Here is a 26,227-nt window from a genome sequence, read left to right as displayed (position 1 = left end):
CCCAATTTTCCACTTTTTTCTCCATTTTGCCCCAATTTTCCTCCTTTTTTACACATTTCCCCCATTTTCCTCCCTTTTCTCCCCAATTTTCCTCTTTTTTCTCCACTTTGCCCCCAATTTTCATCATTTTTCTCCAATGTTCCCCCTTTTCCCCCCAATTTTCCTCCTTTTCCCCCAATTTTCCTTTTTTCTCCATTTCCTCCTAATTTTCCCTCTTTTTCCTCATTCTCCCCCAATTTTGCCCAAATTTACCTCTTTTTCTCCCCATTTTGCCTGAAATTTTCTTCATTTTGCCACTTTTTTTTCCCCAATTTTCCACTTTTTTCTCCATTTTGCCCCAATTTTCCTCCTTTTTTACACATTTCCCCCATTTTCCTCCCTTTTCTCCCCAATTTTCCTCTTTTTTCTCCATTTTGCCCTCAATTTTCATCATTTTTCTCCAATTTTCCCCCCAATTTTCCTCCTTTTCCCCCCAAATTTTCCTCATTTTTCCCCTTTTTCCCCTCACACAAACCAAAACCAAAACACTTCCGCCTTTAAAACCACTTTAAATCCACATTATTCCCACCACATCCACAGGCAATTCAATCCCAAAAATTCCCGGGTTTTACATGGAGAAAAACACCCCAAAAACCTGAAAAAAAGTCCAAATTCGGATCATTTGAGGAGTTTGAAATTCCTGAGGTGGGGCTGCACCAGATTTTTGGGATAAGGCCGGAGCGCCAGGCAGGTCGGAATTCCCTCAGGATTTTCCACCCAAAGTTTGTGATCCACGTCTTTTTCCTTCAGCGACTTCGCCAAATCCAGCAGGGAATCCTCATCCGGAGCCTAAAAAATAAATTAAATTTAAAAAAAAATTAAAATAAATCAGAAATTCATCCCAAATTCCAAACCCCATCCTCCCATCCCATCCCGCAATTTAATTTGGTTTTTTTTTTTCTCCTCACATCGCTGATTTCCACCTCTTTTGGATTGCAAGATTTATGAGGTTAAAACGTAAAAACAGCGATTTTTATTTTTATTTTTAGGGAATTTTTAAGGTGGGAAAAACCTTTGGGAATCCAAGAGATCCAAACACCAAATTGAGTTTTGTCGCTCTAAATCCGCACGGATTTGAAGTATTTTCGGGAATTTTGGGGTTTAGGCACTGCGCTGGTAATTCCATGAGGAATTATTCACCATTCCGTCGGGAATTATTCCGAATTTTGGGAATTATTCCCAAATTCCAAATTAATTTCCGCAGGAATTGCGGCTCCTCCGCGGGCTCCTCTCAGCGCGCCAAAAACCCCCTCTGACCCCCCCTAAAATTACCATTCCCACCTCCCTAAACTCCGGAACACCCCCAAAAAAATACAGATTTTCCCAAAAATCCCGATTTAAAAAAAAAATCACGATTTTCCCCAAAAAAATCCCGATTTTCCGCCCCCCCCAACATGGCGGCCGCTGTGCCCCTCAGCGCGGCGTTCCCATCATGCCCCGCGCCGCCGCCGTTACCTCCAGCACCACGGTTGTCATGGCGGCGCCCTGCTGCAGGTACGCGCCGGTGTCGGGATGCTCCCGGTAACCGTGAACGGCGGCCAGCGCGGCGTGACAGCCCTGAGCCACCACGGCACCGAGCGGCCACGAGCGGGGAGGCCGCGCCAGATCCCCGCGGAGCACCACGTACTGCACCAGCACCGCCGCCATGCCGCCGTACGGAACCGCGCGGGCTGCCGGGAGGAACGGGGAGGGTAAAGCGGGGCGCCAAGCAGCGCGCCGCCATGTTGGTGTACGGAATGGGGCATGACGCACTTCCGGCGGCGCTGAGGCGGGAAAGTCGAGGTGAGCGCGGAGCCCTCAGGGAGGGATTTGGGGGCCCTGAGGTGTTTTGGGGTTATTTTTGGGGATAATTTTTTTGGGGATAATTTTTTTGGGATCGTTTTTGGGGTTATTTTATGGGATCGTCCCTGTTTCTCTCCTGGGATCGATGCTGTTCCTTGGGGTCGTCCCTGTCCGCAGTTCGGGATCGTCGCTGTCGTTTTCCCGCCATTTTTATCGCCCTCATGCTCGGTGCCCTCAGAAAAATTCTCAAAGTTGTGGAATTTAATTGGATTTTTTCCTCATAAATATCCCCAAATCTATGGAAATTAATGGGATTTTTTTTAATCTCATAAAATAATCCAAAAATTATGGAAAGTAAAGGGGTTTTTCATCATAAAATAATCTCAAATTTATGGAAATTAAAGGGATTTTTCCCTCATAAAAATCCCCAAAATTATGGAAATTAAAGGGATTTTTTAATCTCATAAAATAATCCAAAAATTATGGAAAGTAAAGGGGTTTTTTCCTCATAAAAAAATCCCAAATTTATGGAAATTAATGGTATTTTTCCGTCATAAAATAATCCCAAATTTATGGAAATTTAAGGGATTTTTTTCCTCATAAAATAGTCCCAAATTTATGGAAATTAAAGGGATTTTTTCCATTCCCATCCCTGTTTTCCTCATAAAAAATTCCCAAAAATAATGAAAATTAATTAGATTTTTTTCCTTTTCCGTTCCCATTTTCCTCATTAAAAAATTCCCAAATCTATGGAAATTAATGGGATTTTTTACCTTATAAAAAAATCCTCAAATTATGGAAATTAATGGGATTTTTTTTAATCTCATAAAATAATCCAAAAATTATGGAAATTAAAGGGGTTTTTTCTTCATAAAAAATTCCCAAATTTATGGAAATTAATGGGATTTTTCCCTCATAAAAATAACCCCAAAGTTATGGAAATTTAAGGCATTTTTTTCCTCATAAAAAATCCCCAAATTTATGGAAATTAACGGGATTTTTACCTCATAAAAATCCCCAAATTTATGGAAATTAAAGGGATTTTTTAATCTCATAAAATAATCCAAAAATTATGGAAATTAAAGGGGGGTTTTTCCTCATAAAAAATCCCCAAATTTATGGAAATTAACGGGATTTTTCTCTCATAAAGTAACCCCAAATTAATGGAAAATAACGTGATTTTTTTTCCTCATAAAATAATCCCAAATTTATGGAAATTAAAGGGATTTTTTTCCATTCCCATCCCCGTTTTCCTCATAATAAATTCCCAAAAAATAATGAAAATTAATTAGATTTTTTTTCCTTTTATGTCCCCATTTTCCTCATTAAAAAATTCCCAAATCTATGGAAATTAATGGGATTTTTTTACCTTATAAAAAATCCTCAAATTATGGAAATTAAAGGGACTTTTGCTCATTAAAAATTCCCAAATTTATGGAAATTAAAGGGATTTTTTCCTCATTAAAAAAACCCCAAATTTATGGAAATTAAAGGGATTTTTTTATCTCATAAAGTAATCCAAAAATTATGGAAATTAAAGGGGTTTTTCATCATAAAATAATCTCAAATTTATGGAAATTAAAGGGATTTTTCCCTCATAAAGTAACCCCAAATTTATGGAAATTAAAGGGATTTTTTAATCTCATAAAATAATCCAAAAATTATGGAAATTAAAGGGTTTTTTTCCTCATTAAAAAATCCCAAATTTATGGAAATTAATGGGATTTTTTCCCTCATAAAATAGTCCTAAATTTATGGAAATTAAAGGGATTTTTTTCCATTCCCATCCCCGTTTTCCTCATTAAAAAATTCCCAAAAAATAATGAAAATTAATTAGATTTTTTTCCTTTTCTGTTCCCATTTTCCTCATAAAAATCCCCAAATCTATGGAAATTAATGGGATTTTTTACCTCATAAAAAATCCTCAAATTATGGAAATTAAAGGGACTTTTCCGCATTACAAATTCCAAAATTTATGGAAATTAAAGGGATTTTTACCTCATAAAAATCCCCAAAGTTATGGAAATTAAAGGGATTTTTTTATCTCATAAAATAATCCAAAAATTATGGAAATTAATGGGGTTTTTTTCCTCATTAAAAAATTCCCAAATTTATGGAAATTAAAGGGATTTTTCCCTCATAAAGTAACCCCAAATTTATGGAAAATAATGGGATTTTTTCCTCATAAAATAATCCTAAAATTATGGAAATTAAAGGGTTTTTTTCCTCATAAAAAAAATCCCAAATTTATGGAAATTAAAGGGATTTTTACCTCATAAAAATAACCCCAAATTTATGGAAAATAACGGGATTTTTTTTCCTCATAAAATAATCCCAAATTTATGGAAATTTAAGGGAATTTTTCCATTCCCATCCCCGTTTTCCTCATAAAAAATTCCCAAAAATAATGAAAATTAATTAGATTTTTTTCCTTTTCCATTCCCATTTTCCTCATTAAAAAATTCCCAAATCTATGGAAATTAATGGGATTTTTTTTACCTTATAAAAAATCCTCAAATTATGGAAATTAAAGGGACTTTTCCTCATAAAAAAAATCCCAAATTTATGGAAATTAATGGGATTTTTCCCTCATAAAACCCCCCAAATTTATGGAAATTAAAGGGATTTTTTTAATCTCATAAAATAATCCAAAAATTATGGAAATTAAAGGGTTTTTTTCCTCATAAAAAATTCCCAAATTTATGGAAATTAATGGAATTTTTCCCTCATAAAGTAACCCCAAATTTATTGAAAATAACGGGGATTTTTTTTCCTCATAAAATAATCCCAAATTTTTGGAAATTAAAGGGATTTTTTTCCATTCCCATCCCCGTTTTCCTCATAAAAAATTCCCAAAAATAATGAAAATTAATTAGATTTTTTTCCTTTTCCGTTCCCATTTTCCTCATTAAAAAATTCCCAAATCTATGGAAATTAATGGGATTTTTTTACCTTATAAAAACTCCTCAAATTATGGAAATTAAAGGGACTTTTCCTCATTAAAAATTCCCAAATTTATGGAAATTAAAGGGATTTTTACCTCATAAAAATCTCCAAATTTATGGAAATTAAAGGGACTTTTTTTATCTCATAAAATAATCAAAAAATTATGGAAATTAAAGGGTTTTTTTCCTCATAAAGTAATCCCAAATTTATGGAAAATAATGAGGGTTTTTCCTCATAAAATAATCCCAAATTTATGGAAATTAAAGGGATTTTTTTCCATTCCCATCCCCGTTTTCCTCATAAAAAATTCCCAAAAATAATGAAATGAGATTTTTTTCCTTTTCCGTCCCCATTTTCCTCATTTAAAAATTCCCAAATCTATGGAAATTAATGGGATTTCTTTACCTTATAAAAAATCCTCAAATTATGGAAATTAAAGGGACTTTTCCTCATTAAAAATCCCCAAATTTATGGAATTTAAAGGGATTTATTTGCCATTCCCATCCCCGTTTTCCTCATTAAAAAAATCCCAAATTTATGGAAATTAATGGGATTTTTTTCCTCATAAAATAATCCCAGATTTATGAACTTTAACAGTTTTTTTCCCCTATTTTCCAGCCCCAAATCCTTGGAATTTTCTGGGAATTCCCAGGGATGGATCACGGGATGGATTTTGGGAATGAGGAGAAGGAAGAGGAAGAAAAACCTGAATTTGCACAGGGTGAGTTCCCAAAATTCCCAATTTCTCCTCAAAATTCCCCAAATTCTTCCTGAAAATCTCCAAATTTCCCCCTAAAATTCCCAATTTTTCCTCCAAATCCCCGATTTCTCAAATTTTTTTGCAAGGTCTCCCCAAAATTCCCATTTTTTTCCTCAAATTTGCAAGTTTTTCCACAGAATTCCCAAAAAAACCTCTGAATTCTTCCAGAATTCCCCAAATTCTTCCCCAAATTCCTGCTAAAATTCCCAAAATTTCCCCCAAATCCCAAAATTCTTCCTCAAATTCCCAAAACTTCTCTCAAAATCCCCAAATTCCCCCCAAATTCCTCCTGAAAATCAAATTCCTCCCAAAATTCCCAAATTTCTTCCCAAAATCCTCCAAAAATTCCCCAAAATCTCCTCAAACTCTCCAAATTCATCCCAAAATTCCCACTGAAAAAATCCCCCAAATTTCTTTCCGAAATCCCCAATTTCCCCTCAAAATTCCCAATTCTTCCTCCAAACCCCCAAATTCCAAAAAAATCCCATAAAATCTTCATGAAATTCCCCAAATTATCCCCAAAATTTCCAAAGATCACCAAAATCTTTCCAAAATCCTCCCAAAAACCCCAAATTCTCCCCCAAATCCCAAAATTTCTCCGAAAATTCCACAAATTTCCCCCAATTTCCCAATTCTTCCCCCAAATCCCCTCAAGATTCTGGAATTTCTTCCCAAATTCCCTAAAATCCCCCCCAAAATCCCCAAATTCTCCCCAAAATCCTTCCAAAAATCCCCAAATCCTCAAAAAAATCTCCAATTTTATCCCAAAATTCCCAAATCTCCCCCAAAATCCCCAAATTCTCCTCCAAATCCTCAAATTCCTCCCGAAAATTCCCAAATCCCCCCCTAAAATCCCCAAATTTGGCACAAATTCTCCAAAAAATTATCCCAAAATTCCTAAAATCCTCCAAAAATTCCCCGAAATCTTCCCTAATTTCTCCCAAAAATCTCAAAGTTTTTCTCTGAATACCCAAAATCCGTCCAAAATCCCCAAATTCCTCCTGAAAATCCCCCAAATCCTCCAAGAATTCCCCAAAATCCACAAATTCTTCCGCAAAAATCCTGAACTTCTTCCCAAAATCACCAAACCCCCCCCAAAATCCTCCCAAAAATCCCAACATTTTCCACAAAATCCCCAAATTCTCCCCAAAATCCCCAAATACCCCCTGAAAATCCCCCAAATCCTCCAAGAATTCCCCAAAATCCACAAATTCTTCTGCAAAAATCCTGAACTTCTTCCCAAAATCACCAAACCCCCCCAAAATCCTCCCAAAAATCCCAACATTTTCCACAAAATCCCCAAATTCTCCCCAAAATCCCCAATGTTTTCACAAAATACCCAAATCCCCCTCTATTTCTCTTAAAATTCTCCCAAAGTCCTCCAAAAATTCCCCAAAATCCTCCTCAAAATCCCTAAAATTCTCTAAATTTTCCCTGAATTCCCCCAAAATTCCTCCTGAAAATTCCCCAAAATCCTCCCAGAAATCCCCAAATCCTCCCCAAAATCCCCAATATTTTCACAGAATCCTCCCAAATTTCCCCCAAATTTTCCACAAATTTCCCACAAATTCCCCCAAAATCCCAATTTTTTCCCAAAATTCCCCCCTCCAGGGGTTCTGGCCCATCTGTCGCTGCTGGAGCGCCGCCAGCTCTCCCCAAAACCCCCAAATTTTCCCCAAAATCCCCAAATTGTCCCACAATCGTCCCCCAAATCCCCAAATTCCCCCCAAAACCCCAAACTCCCAAAAATCGTCCCCAAAAATCTTCCAAAAATACCCGAAAATCCTCCCCAAAAATCCTCCAAAAATACCCGAAAATCTTCCCAAAAATCCCCAAAATCCTCTGAAAAATCCCAAAAATCTTCCCCAAAATCTTCTAAAAATTCCCGAAAATCTTCCCAAAAATCCTCCGAAAATTCCCGAAATCCTCCCAGAAATCCCCAAAATCCTCTGAAAAATCCGCAATTTTTCCCCAAATTCTTCCAAATTGCCCCCAAAATTTCCCCAAAATCCCCAAATTTTTTCCAAATTTCCCCCAAATCCCCAATTTTTTCCCAAATTCCCCAGAATTCCCTCTCTCCCTCTCTCCAGGTGTCCTGGCGCGGCTGTTGGTGCTGGAGCGCCGCCAGCTCTCCCCAAAATACCCAAATTCTCCCCAAAATCCCCAAAATCCCCAAATTCCCCCCAAAACCCCAAACTCCCAAAAATCCTCCCCAAAATCCTCCAAAAATATCCGAAAATCTTCCCAAAAATCCTCCCCAAAATCTTCCAAAAATTCCCGAAAATCTTCCCAAAAATCCTCCGAAAATTCCCAAAAATCCTCCCAAAAATCCCCAAAAATCCTCCCAAAAATCCCCAAAATCCTCCCTAAAATCCCCACATTTTCCACAAAATCACCATATTCTCCCACAAATCCCCCCCAAATCCCCAAATTCTCCCCAAAAATCCCCAATGTTTTCACAAAATCCCCAAATCCCCCCAATTTCTCCTAAATTTCCCCCAAAATCCTCCAAAAATCCCCCAAAATCCTCCTCAAAATCCCTAAAATTCTCTAAATTTTCCCCGAATTCCCCCCACATTCCTCCTGAAAATTCCCCAAAATCCTCCCAGAAATCCCACAAATCCTCCCCGAAATCCCCTATTTTTTCACAGAATCCTCCCAAATTCCCCCCAAATTCTCCCCAAAAGCCCCAAATTTTTCCCAAATTTCCCCAAAATCCCCGATTTTTCCCCAAATTCCCCAGAATTCCCAATTTTCTCCCTCCAGGTGTCCTGGCCCGGCTGTCGCTGCTGGAGCGCCGCCAGCTCTCCCCAAAATCCCCAAATTCTCCCCAAAATCCACAAAATCTTCCCAAAATCCCCAAATTCCCCCCAAAATCCCCAAACTCCCAAAAATCCTCCCCAAAATCCTCCAAAAATACCCGAAAATCTTCCCCAAAAATCCTCCAAAAATTCCCAAAAATTCCCAAAAATCCTCCCCAAAATCCTCTGAAAAATCCCAAAAATCCTCCCCAAAATCCTCCAAAAATACCCGAAAATCCTCCCCAAAAATCCTCCAAAAATTCCCAAAAATCCTCCCAAAAATCCCCAAAATCCTCTGAAAAATCCCCAATTTTTCCCCAAATCCTTCCAAATTGCCCCCCAAATTGCCCCAAAATCCCCAATTTTTTTCCAAATTTCCCCCAAATCCCCAATTTGTTCCCAAATTCCCCCAAAATTCCCTCTCTCCCTCTCTCCAGGTGTCCTGGCCCAGCTGTCGCTGCTGGAGCGCCGCCAGCTCTCCCCAAAATCCCCAAATTCTCCCCAAAATCCCCAAAATCTTCCCAAAATCCTCCCCAAAGTTCCCAAATTCCCCCCAAAATCCCCAAACTACCGAAAATCATCCCTAAAATCCTCCAAAAATTCCCGAAAATCCTCCTCAGAATCCTCCAAAAATCTCCCCAAAAATCCCCAAAATCCTCTGAAAAATCCCAATAATCCTCCCCGAAATCCCCAATTTTTCCCCAAATCCTTCAAAATTCCCCCCAAAATCCCCAAATCCTCAAATTCCCCCCAAAATCCCCAATTTTTTCCCAAATTCCCCCAAAATTCCCAATTTTCCCTCTCTCCCAGGGGTCCTGGCCCAGCTGTCGCTGCTGGAGCGCCGCCAGCTCTCCCCAAAATACCCAAATTCTCCCAAAATCCCCAATGTTTTCACAAAATCCCCAAATCCCCACAATTTCTCCTAAAACTCCCCCAAAATCCTTCTCAAAATCCCTAAAATTCTCTAAATATTCCCCGAATTTCCCCCAAATTCCTCCTGGGAATTCCCCAAAATCCTCCCAGAAATCCCCAAATTCTCCCCAAAAGTCCCAATGTTTTCACAAAATCCCCAAATCCCCCCAATTTCTCCTAAAATTCCCTAAAATCCTCCTCAAAATCCGTAAAATTCTCTAAATTTTCCCCTAATTCCCCCCACATTCCTCCTGAAAATTCCCCAAAATCCTCCCAGAAATCCCCAAATCCTCCCCAAAATCCCCAATGTTTCCCCAAATCCTTCCAAATTACCCCCAAATTCCCCCGAAATCCCAAATTTTCCCCAAATTCCCCCAAAATCCCCGATTTTTCCCCAAATTCCCCCAGAATTCCCAATTTTCCCTCTCCAGGGGTCCTGGCCCGGCTGTCGCTGCTGGAGCGCCGCCAGCTCTCCCCAAAATCCCCAAATTCTCCCCCAAAATCCCCAAAATCCTCCCAAAATCCTCCACAAAATCCCCAAATTTCCCCCAAAATCCCCAAACTCCCAAAAATCCTCCCCAAAATCTTCCAAAAATACTCGAAAATCTTCCCAAAAATCCTCTGAAAATTCCCAAAAATCCTCCCCAAAATCCCAAATTTTTTCACAGAATCCTCCTAAATTTCCCCCAAATTCCCCCCAAAATCCCCAAATTCCCCCCAAAATCCCCAAATTCCCCCCAAAATCCCCAAATTCTCCCCGAAATCCCCAATTTTTCACAGAATCCTCCCCAAAATCCCCAAAGTCCTCTCAAAAATGCCCCACAAATCCCCAAATTCTTCCCAAAATCCCCAATGTTTTCACAAAATCCCCAAATCCCCCCAATTTCTCCTAAAATTCCCCCAAAATCCTCCAAAAATTCCCCAAAATCCTCCAAAAATTGCCCCAAATCCTCCTCAAAATCCCTAAAATTCTCTAAATTTTCCCCTAATTCCCCCCAAATTCCTCCTGAAAATTCCCCAAAATTCTCCCCGAAATCCCCAATTTTTTCACAGAATGCTCCCAAATTCCCCCGAAATCCCGATTTTTTCCCGAATCCCCCCGAATTCCCGATTTTCCCTCTCTCCCCCGCAGGTGTCCTGTCGCGTCTGTCGGTGCTGGAGCGCCGGGATCGGGGCCGGGCGCTGCGGGAGGAGCGTCGGGAGCGGCTCCGGGAGCGCCGGGAGCTGCTCCGGGCCCGGATCCGGGAGCTGCAACAGCGCCGGGAGAGGCTCCGGGAGAGACTCCGGCACCCGGTGAGAATTCCCAAAGTTCCCGGAATTCCAAACATTCCCAAAATCCCAAATTCCTCAGGGGTTTGTCCCAAAAATCCCGGAGCTGCTCCGGGCCCGGATCCGGGAGCATCTCTGGGCACCGGGGAGAATTCCCAACATTTCCAGCATTCCCAAAATGCCAAACATTCCCAAAATCCCAAATTCCTGAGGGTTTGTCTCAAAATTCCCAAAGTTCCAGAGATTTTGTGTCAAAATTCCCAAATTCCTGAGGGTTTGTCCCAAAAATCCCGGAGCTGCTCCGGGCCCGGATCCGGGAGCGCCTCCGGGCACCGGGGAGAATTCCCAACATTCCCAACATTCCCAAAATCCCAAAATTCCTGAGGATTTGTCTCAAAATTCCCAAAGTTCCTGAGGGGTTTGTCTCAAAATTCCCAAAGTTCCTGAGGGTTTGTCCCAAAAATCCCGGAGCTGCTCCGGGCCCGGATCCGAGAGAGGCTCCGGGCACCGGGGAGAATTCCCAACATTCCAAACATTCCCAAAATTCCAAACATTCACAAAATTCCAAACATTCCCAAAATTCCAAACATTCCCAAAATCCCAAAATTCTGAGGTGTTTGTCTCAAAATTCCCAAAATTCCTGAGGGGTTTGTCCCAAAAAACCCGGAGCTGCTCCGGGCCTGGATCTGGGAGCACCTCCAGGCACTGTTGAGAATTCCCAACATTTCTAACATTCCCAACATTCCCGACATTCCCAATATTCCAAACATCCCCAAAATTCCCAAATTCCTGAGGGTTTGTCCCAAAAATCCCGGAGCTGCTCCGGGCCCGGATCCAGGAGCGCCTCTGGGCACCGGTGAGAATTCCCAACATTCCCGACATTCCCAAAATTCCAAACATTCCCAAAATCCAAAATTCTGAGGGGTTTGTCTCAAAATTCCCAAAGTTCCAGAGAGTTTGTCTCAAAATTCCCAAAATTCCTGAGGATTTGTCTCAAAATTCCCAAAGTTCCTGAGGGTTTGTCCCAAAAATCCCGGAGCTGCGCCGGGCCCGGATCCGGGAGCGCCTCCGGGCACCGGTGAGAATTCCCAACATTCCTGACATTCCCAAAATTCCAAACATTCCCAAAATTCCAAAATTCTGAGGGGTTTGTCTCAAAATTCCCAAAATTCTCAGGGGTTTGTCTCAAAATTCCCAAAATTCCTGAGGGTTTGTCTCAAAATTCCCAAATTCCTGAGGGTTTGTCCCAAAAATCCCGGAGCTGCTCCGGGCCCGGATCCGGGAGCGCCTCCGGGCACCGGGGAGAATTCCCAACATTCCCCAAATTCCCAACATTCCAAACATTCCCAAAATCCCAAATTCCTGAGGCATTTGTCTCAAAATTCCCAAATTCCTGAGGGTTTGCCTCAAAATTCCCAAAGTTCCAGAGGGTTTGTCTCAAAATTCCCAAATTCCTGAGGGTTTGTCCCAAAAATCCCGGAGCTGCTCCAGGCCTGGATCCGGGAGCGCCTCCGGGCACCGGTGAGAATTCCCAACGTTCCCGGAATTCCAAACATTCCCAAAATCCCAAAATTTTGAGGTTTTGTCTCAAAATTCCCAAATTCCTGAGGGTTTGTCCCAAAAATCCCGGAGCTGCTCCAGGCCTGGATCCGGGAGAGGCTCCGGGCACCAGTGAGAATTCCCAACATTTCCAACATTCCCAAAATGCCAAACATTCCCAAAATCCCAGATTCCTGAGGGTTTGTCTCAAAATTCCCAAAGTTCCTGAGGGTTTGTCCCAAAATTCCCAAATTCCTGAGGGGTTTATCCCAAAAATCCTGGAGCTGCTCCGGGCCCGGATCCGGGAGAGCCTCTGGGCACCGGTGAGAATTCCCAACATTCCCAAAATCCCAAAATTCTGAGGGGTTTGTCTCAAAATTCCCAAAATTCTGAGGGTTTGTCTCAAAATTCCCAAATTCCTGAGGGTTTGTCCCAAAAATCCCGGAGCTGCTCCGGGCCCGGATCCGGGAGCACCTCCGGGCACCGGTGAGAATTCCCAACATTCCCAACATTCCCAAAATCCCAAAATTCTGAGGGGTTTGTCTCAAAATTCCCAAAATTCCTGAGGGTTTGTCTCAAAATTCCCAAAATTTCTGAGGGTTTGTCTCAAAATTCCCAAAATTCCTGAGGGTTTGTCCCAAAAATCCCGGAGCTGCTCCAGGCCCGGATCCGGGAGCGCCTCCGGGCACCGGGGAGAATTCCCAACATTCCCAAACATGCCCAAAATCCCAAAATTCCCGAAATTCCCGATGGGTTTTTCCCAAAATCCCTGCGGATTTCATTCCCGTTTTTCCCGTCCCAGGCCGGAATTCCGTCGGATCCGGGGGCGGTGCTGAGCTGGAAACTCCGGGAGCTGCGGCAGCGCCTCCGCCTCTTCTCCCTCACAGGTACCCCGAAATCCGGAACTTTCGGGAATTTTTGGGAGGAAATCGGGAGTTTTTCATGAAAATTGGGAATTTTTCATGAAAATTGGGAATTTTGGGTGAAAATCAGGAGTTTTTTGCGGAGAAATCAGGAAATCTTTGGGGAAAGAGCCCAAATTCATTGGGAAAATTGGGAATTTTTGGGGGATTATTGGGAAAAAATTGGGAATTTTTCATGAAAATTGGGAAAGTTTTTTGGAAAACGGCAGAAATTCCCAAGGACTTGGGTAGGAAAATTGGGAATTCCCTGAGAAAATTTGGGAAAATTCCAGGATAATTCTGGGATAATTCCGGGATAATTCTGAGATAATTTTGGGATAATTCCAGGAAAATTTTGGGATAGTTCTAGGATAATTTTGGGATAATTCCGGGATAATTCCAGGCTCATTTTGGGATAATTCCCAGATAATTTTGGGGTAATTCCTATATAATTCTGGGATCATTCCAGGTTCTTTTCCAGATAATTCCGGGATAGTTTTGGGTTAATTCCAGGACAATTCCTGGATAATTCCAGGGTAATTTTGGGATAATTCTGGGATAATTTAGGGTTAATTCCTGGATAATTTAGGGTTAATTCCAGGATAATTCCCAGATAATTCCTGGATTATTCCTGGACAATTCTGGGATCATTCCAGGATAATTTTGGGATAACTCCAGCATACATCTGGGATAATTCCAGGATACTTTTCGGATAATCCTGAGACAATTCCGGGACAATTTTGGGATAATTCCGGGATACGTTTGGGATAATTTTGGGATAATTCCAAGAAAATTCTGGGATAATTCCTGGATACTTTTGGGACAATTCCAGGACAATTCTGGGATACTTTTGGGATAATTCTGAGATAATTCTGGGTTAATTTTGGGACAATTCCGGGATACTTTTGAGTAATTCCAGGATACTTTTGGGCTAATTCCGGGATACTTTTGGGATAATTCCTGGATAATTTTGGGACAATTCTGGGATACTTTTGGGCTAATTCCAGTATAATTCCGGGATACTTTTGGGATAATCCCGGGATAATTTTGGGCTAATCCCGGGATAATTTTGGGCTAATTCCGGGATAATTTTGGGATAATTCCAGGACACTTTTGGGATACTTTTGGGCTAATCCCGGGATACTTTTGGGCTAATCCCGGGATACTTTTGGGCTAATCCCGGGCTAATTCTGGGCTGATTCCCGGGCAGGGATCAGCGGGAAGCTCTGCAGGGGCGGCGCCTCCTTCTCCTTCCACCCGTCCTTCGAGGGCTCCGTCCTGCGCCCCTTCCACCTGGAGCTGCTGGAAAAACGGGAACACCGGCCGGAAAACCGGGAATCCCGGCCGGAAAACCGGGAATCCCGGCCGGAAAACCGGGAATTGCGGCTGGGCCGCCATTCCATCCCGGCCTTCATCCCCCTGGAGCGGCTGAGGCGGGAATTCCTGCCCGGACGGCTCCGCCTTTTCCTGGGAATTCTCTTCCGGCACCTCAACGCCGTCGTGGCCAGGAGGGAGCAGCTGCGCCGGGCTCAGGTGGGCACTGAGGCACAAAATTCCCAACAAAATTCCCAAAATCCCACCAGAATTTAGCCCAAAATTCTGTCCAGAATTCCCAAAATCCCACCAGAATTCAGCCCCGAATTTCCGTCCAAAATCCCCCCAAAATTCTCTCCAAAATTCCCAAAATCCCACCACAATTCCCCCAAATTCTGTCCAAAATTCCCAAAATCCCACCAAAATTCAGCCCTGAATTTCTGTCCAAAATCCCCCCAAAATTCTGTCCAAAATTCCCAAAATCCCACTAGAATTCAGCTCCAAATTCCCAGATTCCCATCAAAATTCCTTCACGAAATTCCTCCCAAAATTCCCAAAATCCCACCAAAATTCAGCCCCAAATTTCTGTCCAGAATTCCCCCAAAACTCTCTCCAAAATTCCCAAAATCCCACCAAAATTCAGCCCCGAATTTCCGTCCAAAATTCCCAAAATCCCACCAAAATTCAGCCCCAAATTCTCACCAAAATCCCCCCAAAATTCTCTCCAAAATTCCCAAAATCCCACCACAATTCCCCCAAAATTCTTCCCAGAATTCCCAAAATCCCACCAAAATTCAGCCCCGAATTTCCATCCATAATCCCCCCAAAATTCTCTCCAAAATTCCCAAAATCCCACCAAAATTCAGCCCCAAATTCTGTCCAAAATTCCCAAAATCCCACCAGAATTGAGCCCCGAATTTCCACCAAAATCCCCCCAAAATTCTCTCCAAAATTCCCAAAATCCCACTAGAATTCAGCTCCAAAATTCCGTCCAGAATTCCCAAAATCCCACCAAAATTCAGCCCCGAATTTCCTCCAAAATCCCCCCAAAATTCCGTCCAGAATTCCCAAAATCCCAACAAAATTCAGCCCAGAATTTCCACCAAAATCCCCCCAAAACTCTCTCCAAAATTCCCAAAATCCCAACAAAATCCCCCAAAAATGCTGCCCAGAATTCCCAAAATGCCACCAAAATTCAGCCCCAAATTTCCACCAAAATCCCCCCAAAACTCTCTCCAAAATTCCCAAAATCCCAACAAAATCCCCCAAAAATGCCGCCCAGAATTCCCAAAATGCCACCAAAATTCAGCCCCAAATTTCCACCAAAATCCCCCCAAAATTCTCTCCAAAATTCCCAAATCCCACCAGAATTCAGCCCCAAATTCTGTCCAAAATTCCCAAAATCCCACCAAAATTCAGCCCTGAATTTCCATCCAAAATCCCCCCAAAATTCTGTCCAGAATTCCCAAAATCCCACCAAAATTCAGCCCCAAAATTCCATCCAGAATTCCCAAAATGCCACCAAAATTCAGCCCCAAATTTCCACCAAAATCCCCCCAAAATTCTCTCCAAAATTCCCAAAATCCCACCAAAATTCAGTCCAAAATTCCGTCCAGAATTCCCAAAATCCCACCAAAATTCAGCCCCAAATTCTGTCCAAAATTCCCAAAATCCCACCAAAATTCAGCCCCAAATTTCCACCAAAATCCCCCCAAAATTCTCTCCAAAATTCCCAAGATCCCACTAGAATTCAGCTCCAAATTCCCGGATTCCCATCAAAATTCCTTCACGAAATTCCTCCCAAAATTCCCAAAATCCCACTAAAATTCCTAATTTCCCACCTAAATTCCTTCCCAAAATTCCTTCCCGAAATTCCCAGGTTCTGACCAAATTCAGCCCAAAATTCCCAAATTCACATTAAAATTCCAAATTCCCCCAAATTTCAGCCCAAAATTCCCAAACTCCTCCCCATAATTTCTTCCAAAATTCCCAAATTCCCACAAAAATTCAGGCACAAATTTCCCCAAAATTCCCACAAAAATTTAGCCCCAAAATTCCCCCGAAATTGTTCCCAGAATTCCCAAATTCTTACCGAAACTCCCCCAAAATTCCTCCCAAGATTCCCAAATTCCCACCGGAATCCGGCCCTAAATTCCCAGATTCCCACCAAAATTCCTTCCCAATATTCCTCCCAAAATTCCCGAAATCCCACCAAAATTCAGCCTCAAATTCTCTCCAAAATTCCCAAAATCCCACTAGAATTCAGCTCCAAATTCCCGGATTCCCATCAAAATTCCTTCCCGAAATTCCTTCCCAAATTTCCCAAAATCCCACCAAAATTCAGCCTCAAATTCCTAATTTCCCGCCTAAATTCCTTCCCAAAATTCCTTCCCAAAATTCCCAAACTCCTCCCCATAATTCCTTCCGAAATTCCCAAATTCCCACCAAAATTCAGCCCCAAAATTCCCCCGAAATTGTTCCCAGAATTCCCAAATTCTTACCGAAACTCCCCCAAAATTCCTCCCAAGATTCCCAAATTCCCACCAGAATCCGGCCCTAAATTCCCAGATTCCCACCAAAATTCCTTCCCAATATTCCTCCCAAAATTCCCAAATTTCCACCAAAATTCCCCCAAAATTCTGTCCAGAATTCCCAAAATCCCACTAGAATTCAGCTCCAAATTCCTGTATTCCCATCAAAATTCCTTCACTAAATTCCTCCAAAATTCCCAAATTACCACCAAAATTCCTAATTTCCCGCCTAAATTCTTTCCCAAAAATCCTTCCCAAACTTCCCAGGTTCTGACTAAATTCAGCCCAAAATTCCCAAATTCCCACCAAAATTCCTCCCAAAATTCCCAAACTCCTCCCCATAATTCTCCCAAAATTCCTTCCAAAATTACCAAATTCCCACAAAAATTCAGCCACAAATTTCCCCAAAATTCCCACCAAAATTCAGCCACAATCTTCCCCAAAATTGTTCCCAGAATTCCCAAATTCTTACTGAAACTCCCCCAAAATTCCTCCCAAGATTCCCAAATTCTCACCGGAATCCGGCCCTAAATTCTCGGATTCCCACCAAAAATCCTTCCCAATATTCCTCCCAAAATTCCCAAAATCCCACCAAAATTCAGCCCCAAAATTCTGTCCAGAATTCCCAAAATCCCACCAAAATTCAGCCTCAAATTTCCACCAAAATCCCCCCAAAATTCTCTCCAAAATTCCCAAAATCCCACTAGAATTCAGCTCCAAATCCCCGGATTCCCATCAAAATTCCTTCACGAAATTCCTCCCCAAATTCCCAAATTACCACCAAAATTCCTAATTTCCTGCCTAAATTCCTTCCCAAAATTCCCAGGTTCTGACTAAATTCAGCCCAAAATTCCCACCAAAATTCCAACCAAATTCCCCCAAAATTCCTCCCAAAATTCCCAAACTCCTCCCCATAATTCCTTACGAAATTCCCAAATTCCCACCAAAATTCAGCCACAAATTTCCCCAAAATTCCAAAATTCCCACCAAAATTTAGCCCCAAAATTCCCCCAAGATTGTTCCCAGAATTCCCAAATTCTTACCGAAACTCCCCCAAAATTCCTCCCAAGTTTCCCAAATTCCCACCGGAATCCGGCCCTAAATTCCCAGATTCCCACCAAAAATTCCTTCCCAATACTCCTCCCAAAATTCCCCCAAAATTCTTCCAAAAATTCCCAAATTCCCGCCAAAATTCCACCCCAAAATTCTCCCAAAATTCCCACCAAAATTCAGCCCCAAAATTCCCAAATTCCCACCAGAATTGAGCCCCAAATTCCTCCCAAAATTCCCGCAAAATTGTTCCCAAAATTCCCAAATTCCCACCAAAATTCAGCCCCAAAATTCATCCCTAAATTCCCAAAGTTCTCCCCAAAATTCACTCACAAAAATTCCCAAATTCCCACCAAAATTCCTTTTTGAAATTCCCAAATTTTTCCCCAAAATTCCCTGATTTCCCCCAAAAATTCTTCCCAAAATTCCTCCACAAATTCCCAATTTTCCCAAATTCCTCTCAAAATCCCTTCTCAAAATCCCCAATTTTTCCCCCAATAATCCCCAAATCTCTTCCAAATTTCCTCCCAAAATTCCCAAATTTTTTTCCCAAAATTCCCAAATTTCCTCCCAAATCCCCAAAATTCCCGAATTTTTTTCTCTTTTCCAGGAGGAATTTCCCGACTGCATCCAAGGAATTCCCTGCAGCAACTCCCTCTACAACCTCCTCAGCTTCCGATACCGAATTCCCGGGAAAAAACCCGGAATTCCCGGCGAAAATTCCGAAATTCCCGGGGAAAATTCCGAAATTCCTGGGGAAAAGATGGAAATTCCTGAGGATAATGAGGAAATTTCCGTGGAAAATTCCAAAATTTCCGGGGAAAATTCTGAAATTTCCAGGAAAATTGGCGAAATTCCCCGGGGAAATGCTGAAATTTCTGGGAAAAACTCCCAAATTCCCGGGGAAAATGAGGAATTTTCCGGGAAAAGTGAGGGATTTTCCGGGAAAAGCGGAATTCCCGGGAAAAACCCTCCGGAATTTTGGGTGCGGCTGCGCTACGGGGACCCCCTGCGGAGCCTCCCCACGGACGTCGAGATCAGCGCCCACGGTGAGACCCCGAATTCCCAAAATTCCGGGAAAAATCCGGGAATTCTGAGGGGAAATTTCGGGATTTGGATGGAAATTCTGGAATTCTGGGAAAAAAACGGGAATTTGGGGGTTTTTTAGAATGAAAATTGCCAAACCTGGTCAAAATTGGGGAATTTTGGAATTTTAAAGGATGAGAATTCCCAAATCTGGGGAAAATCTGGGAATTTTGGGGTAAAATGTTGGGATTTGGAGGTTTTTGGGGTGAAAATTCTGGGAGAAATCCGGGAAAAATCTGGGAATTCTGGGACTTTTTTTTGGGATGGAAATTCCCAAATCCCAAAAAAACCTGGAATTTTTCCTTGGAATTCCCTAAAATATCTCTGGGAATTCCCCAACATTCCTTCAAATTTCAGATTTTTCATTCCAAAAAAATCTCAAATCCAAAACTTCAAAACTTCATCCCAAAATTCTCAGTTTTTTCCTGGAATTCAGATCCCAAAAAAACCAAAAATCCTAAAGTTTGATACCCAAATTCCCATATTTTTCCGGGAATTTTGGAATTGCAAACCCTAAAACCCCAAAATCCCCAAATGTTGACCCCAAAATTCCTGGATTTTCCTGGATTTTTCCTGGAATTCCAATCCCAAATCCCAAAATCTTATCCCAAAAATCCCAAAATTTTCCCTGATTTTCCCAGGAATCTCAAAATCTTTATCCCAACAAAACCCCAAATTCCCAAATTTTTCTCAGAATTTTGACCCCAAATCCCCAAATTTTATCCCAAAAACCTCCAAAATTCCCAGATTTTTCCTGGAATTCTGGAACTCTCATCCCAAAAAATCCCCAGAATTCCCAATTTTTTTCCCAGAAATCTGGGAATTCTGATCCAAAAAAAACCCAAAATTCCAAAGTTTGACCCCAAAATCCCTAGATTTTCCCAATTTTTTTCCCAGAATTTCAATCCCAAATCCCAAAATTTTATCCCAAAATTCCCAGATTTGTACAGATATTCTGGAATTTTGATACCAAAACCCCCAAATCCAACATTTCACCCCCAAATTCCTGGATTTTTCTGGAATTCTGGAATTTTATCCCTAAAAAAACCCAAACCCCAAAAGTTTTATCCAAAAATTCCCAAAATTTTCCAAGCATTTCAATCCCAATTCCCAAAATTTTGACCCTAAAAATCCCTGAATTTCCCAGATTTTTTGGGAATTTTGAAATTTCCCTCCCAAAAATCCCCAGAATTCCCAATTTTTCCCCAGAATTCCAGAATTCTGATCCAAAAAAACCTCAAAATTCCAAAGTTTGACCCCAAAAATCCCCAAATTTCCCAGTTTTTTCCCGGAATTTTGATGCCAAATCCCAGATTTGCCCCCAGAATTCCCGGATTTTTCCCCAAATTCCAGAATTTTACAAAAAAAAAAAAGCCCCAAATCCCAAATTTTGACCCAGAAAATTCCCACATTTTTTTCCCAAAATCTCAATCCCAAATCCCAAAGTTTTATCCCCAAATTCCCGGATTTTTTCCTGGAGTTCTGGAATTCCAAACCCAAAAACCCCAAATCCCAACGTTTTATCCCAGAAATTCCCACATTTTTTTCCCAGAATTCCAATCCCAAATCCCAAAATTTCGTCCCAAACTCCCCAAAAATTCCAGAATTTTTCCTATAATTTTCCCAAAATTCCCAGATTTTCCTAAACTTTCCCCCAAATTTCAATGCCAAATCCCAGATTTGCCCCCAGAATTCCCAGATTTTTCCCAAAATTCCCAAAATCCTGAATTCCAGATTTTTGATCCCAAAAAACCCCAAAATTCCCAAATTATTCCCGGAATTCCCATCCCAAAACCCCCAAATCCCAAAGTTTGAGCCCAAAATTCCCAAATTTTTCTCAGAATTTTGACCCCAAACCCCCCAAATTCCCAGATTTTTCCTGAAATCTGGAATTTTGTTCCCAAAAAGCCACAAAATTCCCAAATTTTTCCCGGAACTTTGACATCAAACCCCCAAATCCCAAAGTTTGACCCCAAAATTCCCGGATTTTTCCTGGAATCTCAAATGTTTTATCCCAAAATTCCCGGATTTTTGCACAAATTTCTGAATTTTCACCCCAAAATTCCTGGATTTTTCCCAGAATTCCCATCCCAAAACTCCCAAATTCCAAAGTTTGATCCCAAAATTCCCAAATTTTTCCTGGAATTTTGACATCAAACCCCCAAATCCCAAAGTTTGACCCCAAAATTCCCAGATTTTTCCTGAATTCTGGAATTTTATCCCAAAAATTCCCAAAAATTTTTAGAATTTTGATCCCAAAAACCCCCCAAATTCCCGGATTTTCCCCAGAATTCCCATCCCAAAACTCCCAAATCCCAAAGTTTGACCCCAGAATTCCCGGATTTTCCCGGATTTTCCCGAAATTCCGTTTTTTTCCCTGTTTTGCAGCGCCGCCGGAGCACCGGGAGCTGTTCCGGAGCCTCTCCCTGCCCGGAAATTTGGGAATTCTCATCCCAAAAAAACCCAAAATTCCCGGATTTTTTCCTAAATTCTGGAATTTTGATCCCAAAAAGCCACAAAATTCCCAAATTTTTCCTGGAATTTTGACATCAAATCCCCAAATCCCAAAGTTTGACCCCAAAATTCCCGGATTTTTCCTGGAATCTCAAATGTTTTATCCCAAAATTCCCGGATTTTTGCACAAATCCTGGAATTTTCACCCCAAAATTCCCGGATTTTTTCCGGATTTTCCCGGATTTTCCCGAAATTCCGGTTTTTTCCCTGTTTTGCAGCGCCGCCGGAGCACTGGGAGCTGTTCTGGAGCCTCTCCCTGTCCGGAAATTTGGGAATTCTCATCCCAAAAAACCCCAAATTCACGGATTTTTCCTCAAATTCCAGAATTTTACAAAAAAAAAGCCCCAAATCCCAAATTTTGACCCAGAAAATTCCCAAATTTTTTCCCAGAATTTCAATCCCAAATCCCAAAGTTTTATCCCAAAATTCCCAGATTTTTTCCCAGAATTCCAATCCCAAATCCCAAAATTTCGTCCCAAACTCCCCTAAAATTTCTGGAATTTTTCCTGGAATTCCAAAATCCCCAAAATTCCCAATTTTCCCCCAGAAATCCGGGAATTCTGATCCAAAAAAACCCCAAAATTCCAAAGTTTGACCCCAAAATCCCAGATTTTCCCAGATTTTTCCCGGAATTTCAATGCCAAATCCCAGATTTCCCCCCAGAATTCCCGGATTTTCCCGGATTTTCCCAAAATTCCGGTTTTTCCCCTGTTTTGCAGCGCCGCCGGAGCACCGGGAGCTGTTCCGGAGCCTCTCCCTGCCCGGAAATTTGGGAATTCTCATCCCAAAAAATCCCAAAATTCCCGGATTTTTCCTGAATTCTGGAATTTTGATCCCAGAAAGCCACAAAATTCCCAATTTTTTTCCCGGCATTTTGACATCAAACCCTCAAATCCCGAAGTTTGACCCCAAAATTCCCGGATTTTTACACAAATTCTGGAATTTTCACCCCAAAATTCCCAATTTGTCCTGAATTCCAGATTTTTGATCCCAAAAAAACCCCAAAATTCCCAAATTATTCCCGTAATTCCCCAAATCCCAAAGTTTGAGCCCAAAATTCCCAAATGTTTCCCAGAATTTTGACCCCAAACCCCTAAAATTCCCAGATTTTTCCTGAATTCCAGCATTTTGATCCCAAAAACCCCCAAAATTCCCGGATTTTCCCCAGAATCCCCATCCCAAAACCCCCAAATTCCGAAGTTTGACCCCAAAATTCCCGGATTTTTACACAAATTCTGGAATTTTCACCCCAAAATTCCCAAAAATTTTTCCTGAATTCCAGATTTTTGATCCCGAAAACCCCCAAAATTCCCAAATTATTCCCGGAATTCCCATCCCCAAACCCCCAAATCCCAAAGTTTGAGCCCAAAATTCCCAAATTTTTTCCAGAATTTTGACATCAAACCCCCAAAATTCCCAGATTTTTCCTAAATTCTGGAATTTTGATCCCAAAAACTCCCAAAATTCCCAAATCATTCCCAGAATTCCCACCCTAAAACCCCCAAATCCCAATGTTTGAGCCCAAAATTCCCAAATTTTTCCAGGAATCTCAAATTTTTTAATCCCTAAATTCCCGGATTTTTGCACAAATCAAATTTTTCCTGAATTCCGGAATTTTGATCCCCAAAAACCCCAAAATTCCCAATTTTTTCCCGGAATTTTGACATCAAACCCTTAAATTCCAAAGTTTGACCCCAAAATTCCCGGATTTTTCGTGGAATCTCAAACTTTTTATCCCAAAATTCCTGAATTTTTGCACAAATTGTGGAATTTTCACCCCAAAATTCCCAATTTTTCCTGAATTCCAGATTTTTGATCCCGAAAACCCCCAAAATTCCCAAATTATTCCCGGAATTCCCATCCCCAAACCCCCAAATCCCAAAGTTTGAGCCCAAAATTCCCAAATTTTTCCCAGAATTTTGACTCCAACCCCCCAAAATTCCCAGATTTTCCCTGAATTTCGTAATTTTGATCCCAAAAAAACCCAAAATTCCCAAATTATTCCCAGAATTCCCATTCCCAAACCCCCAAACCCCCAAGTTTGAGCCCAAAATTCCCAAATGTTTCCTGGAATCTCAATTTTTTTTATCCCAAAATTCCTGAATTTTCGTACAAATTCTGGAATTTTCACCCCAAAATTCCCAGATTTTTCTGAATTTCGGAACTTTGATCCCAAAAAGCCACAAAATTCCCAAATTTTCCCTAGAATTTTGACCCCAACCCCCCCAAATTCCTGAGTTTTCCCTGAATTCTGGAATTTTGATCCCAAAAAGCCTCAAAATTCCCAAATTTTTCCTGGAATTTTGACATCAAACCCCCAAATCCCAAAGTTTGACCCCAAAATTCCCGGATTTTTCGTGGAATCTCAAACTTTTTATCCCAAAATTCCTGAATTTTTGCACAAATTGTGGAATTTTCACCCCAAAATTCCCAATTTTTCTGAATTCCCGATTTTTGATCCCAAAATTCCCAAAATTTTCCCGGAATTTTGACATCAAACCCCCAAATCCCAAAGTTTGACCCCAAAATTCCCAGATTTTTCCAGGAATCTCAAACTATTTATCCCAAAATTCCTGAATTTTCGCACAAATTCTTTAATTTCCCCCCCAAAATTCCCAAATTTTCCCCCAAATTTCGATGCCAAATCCCAAAGTTTGCTCCCGGAATTCCTGGATTTTCCCAAATTTTTCAGCGCCGCCGGAGCACCGGGAGCTGTTCCGGAGCCTCTCCCTGCCTGGAAATTTGGGAATTCTCATCCCAGAAAACCCCAAATTCCCAGATTTTTCCTCAAATTCCAGAATTTTTCCAAAAAAAGCCCCAAATCCCAAATTTTGACCCAGAAAATTCCCAGATTTTTTCCCAGAATTTCAATCCCAAATCCCAAAATTTTATCCCAAAATTCCCGGATTTTTTCCTGGAGTTCCGGAATTCCAAACCCAAAAACCCCAAATCCCAAAGTTTAATCCCAGAAATTCCCAATTTTTTTCCCCAGAATTCCAATCCCAAATTCCCAAAATTTCGTCCCAAACTCCCCTAAAATTCCAGAATTTTTCCTATAATTTTCCCAAAATTCCCACATTTTCCTAAACTTTTCCCCAAATTTCAATGCCAAATCCCAGATTTGGCCCCAGAATTTCCAGATTTTTCCCAAAATTCCCCAAATCCTGAATTCCAGATTTTATGATCCCAAACAACCCCAAAATTCCCAAATTATTCCCAGAATTCCCACCCCAAAACCCCCAAATTCCAAAGCTTGACCCCAAAATTCCCGGATTTTTCCAGGAATGTCAATTTTTTTTATCCCAAAATTCCCGGATTTTTGCAAAAATTCTGGAATTTTCATCCCGAAATTCCCAATTTTTCTGAATTCCAGATTTTTGATCCCAAAAAGCACCAAATTCCCAAAATTTTCCTGGAATTTTGACATCAAACCCCCAAATCCCAAACTTTGAGCCCAAAATTCCCAAATTTTCCCCAGAATTCCCATCCCAAAACTCCCAAATCCCAAAGTTTTGCCCCAAAATTCCCAAATATTTTCAGGATTTTTACCCCAAACCCCAAAATTCCCTAATTTTCCTCAGAATTCTCATCCCAAAACTCCCAAATTCCAAAGTTTGCCCCCAAAATTCCTGGATTTTTGCACAAATTCTGGAATTTTCACTCCAAAATTCCCGGATTTTATCCCAAAATTCCCGGATTTTCCCGCAATTCCGGTTTTTTCCCTGTTTTTCAGCGCCGCCGGAGCACCGGGAGCTGTTCCGGAGCCTCTCGCTGCCGCGCGCCCTCGGGGCCCTCACGGCCGCACATTCCCGGAAAATCCCGGAATTCCCAACGGGGAGCGGCTGAGAACGGCGGGAAACGGCAATTCCCGGAAAAAACACGGAATTCGGGGTGAAACTGCGGGATTTGGGGGGTCTGGGTGGGAATTCCGGGAATAATTTGGGAATTCTGGGGGTTTTTGGGATGAAAATTCCAGAATTGAGGAAAAATCTGGGAATTTTTGAGGTTTAGGGTCAAAATTCCTGGATAAATTTGGGAATTTTGTGGCTTTTTGGGATCAAAATTCCGGAGTGAAAATTCCAGGATTTGTGCAAAAATCCGGGAATTTTGGGATAAAAAAATTTGAGATTCCAGGAAAAATCTGGGAATTTTGGAGTCAAACTTTTGGATTTGGGGGGTTTGGGGTGGGAATTCCAGGGAAAATTTGGGGATTTTGGGGTTTTTGGGATCAAAATTCCAGAATTGAGGAATAATTTGGGAATTTTGGGGTGAAAATTCCAGGATTTGTGCAAAAATCCGGGAATTTTGGGGATTTTTGGGATGAAATCCGGGAATTTTTGGGTCAAACTTTGGAATTCGAGGGTTTTGGGGTGGGAATTCCGGGGAAAATTTGGGAATTTTGAGGGTTTGGGGGAAAATTTGGGGATTTGGGTCAAAATTCTGGGATAAATTTGGGAATTTTGGCCTTAAAGTTTGGGGTGAAAATTCCAGAATTTGTGCAAAAATCTGGGAATTTTGGTATGAAAAATTTGAGATTCCAGGAAAAATCCGGGAATTTTGGGGGTTTGGGGGAAAAATTGTGAAAATATTTGGGAATTTTGGGATTTTTGCAATGCAGATTTGGGAATTCCTGGAAAAATGGTGGAATTTTGGGGCAGAACTTTGGGATTTGGGGGTTTGATGTCAAAGTTCAGGGAATAATTTGGGAATTTTGGGGTTTTTTGGGATAAAAAAATTGAGATTCCAGGAAAAATCTCGGAATTTTGGGGTCAAACTTTGGAA

The 26,227-nt window shown here is 41.3% G+C and overlaps 2 protein-coding genes across 3 annotated transcripts; one reads left to right on the top strand and one right to left on the bottom strand.

The window, feature by feature from the left end:
• Nucleotides 1-528: 528 nt before the first annotated feature.
• On the bottom strand, nucleotides 529-1,764 carry PTRHD1 (peptidyl-tRNA hydrolase domain containing 1). The gene is made up of 2 exons (XM_041714959.2): nucleotides 1,495-1,764; nucleotides 529-828 (listed from the first exon to the last, which is right to left on the bottom strand). The coding sequence occupies exons 1-2, from the start codon at nucleotides 1,684-1,686 to the stop codon at nucleotides 658-660; spliced, it is 363 nt and encodes a 120-aa protein (XP_041570893.1). The 5' UTR covers nucleotides 1,687-1,764; the 3' UTR covers nucleotides 529-657.
• CENPO (centromere protein O) lies at nucleotides 1,669-26,227 on the top strand. Of its 2 annotated transcripts, none has more exons than XM_072926245.1 (7): nucleotides 1,669-1,821; nucleotides 5,386-5,488; nucleotides 10,373-10,533; nucleotides 12,851-12,935; nucleotides 14,161-14,483; nucleotides 18,456-18,894; nucleotides 25,179-26,227. In XM_072926245.1, the coding sequence occupies exons 2-7, from the start codon at nucleotides 5,422-5,424 to the stop codon at nucleotides 25,289-25,291; spliced, it is 1,188 nt and encodes a 395-aa protein (XP_072782346.1). In that variant the 5' UTR covers nucleotides 1,669-1,821; nucleotides 5,386-5,421; the 3' UTR covers nucleotides 25,292-26,227. The 2 variants fall into 2 exon arrangements, with proteins under 2 accessions (XP_072782346.1, XP_072782345.1); XM_072926244.1 differs by lacking the exon at nucleotides 25,179-26,227 and adding an exon at nucleotides 21,320-23,298 and having other exon boundaries at nucleotides 1,675-1,821.

The sequence above is a fragment of the Taeniopygia guttata genome, chromosome 3 (assembly GCF_048771995.1).
Source record: "Taeniopygia guttata chromosome 3, bTaeGut7.mat, whole genome shotgun sequence".
Taxonomy (NCBI): Eukaryota; Metazoa; Chordata; class Aves; order Passeriformes; family Estrildidae; genus Taeniopygia; species Taeniopygia guttata.
Note: the sequence above shows the minus strand (reverse complement) of the source record. Positions and strands in the feature narration are given on the sequence as shown.

What these genes read in the sequence shown, in the direction of transcription:
- PTRHD1 (XM_041714959.2), bottom strand. Translation starts at nt 1,686, where the DNA reads ATGGCGGCGGTGCTGGTGCAGTACGTGGTGCTCCGCGGGGATCTGGCG. An exon ending in TGACAACCGTGGTGCTGGAG is followed by an intron (nt 829 to 1,494) that starts GTAACGGCGGCG and finishes TTTATTTTTTAG; the next exon opens with GCTCCGGATGAGGATTCCCT.
- CENPO (XM_072926244.1), top strand. Translation starts at nt 5,422, where the DNA reads ATGGATCACGGGATGGATTTTGGGAATGAGGAGAAGGAAGAGGAAGAA. An exon ending in CCGCCTCTTCTCCCTCACAG is followed by an intron (nt 12,936 to 14,160) that starts GTACCCCGAAAT and finishes ATTCCCGGGCAG; the next exon opens with GGATCAGCGGGAAGCTCTGC. An exon ending in AGCAGCTGCGCCGGGCTCAG is followed by an intron (nt 14,484 to 18,455) that starts GTGGGCACTGAG and finishes TCTCTTTTCCAG; the next exon opens with GAGGAATTTCCCGACTGCAT.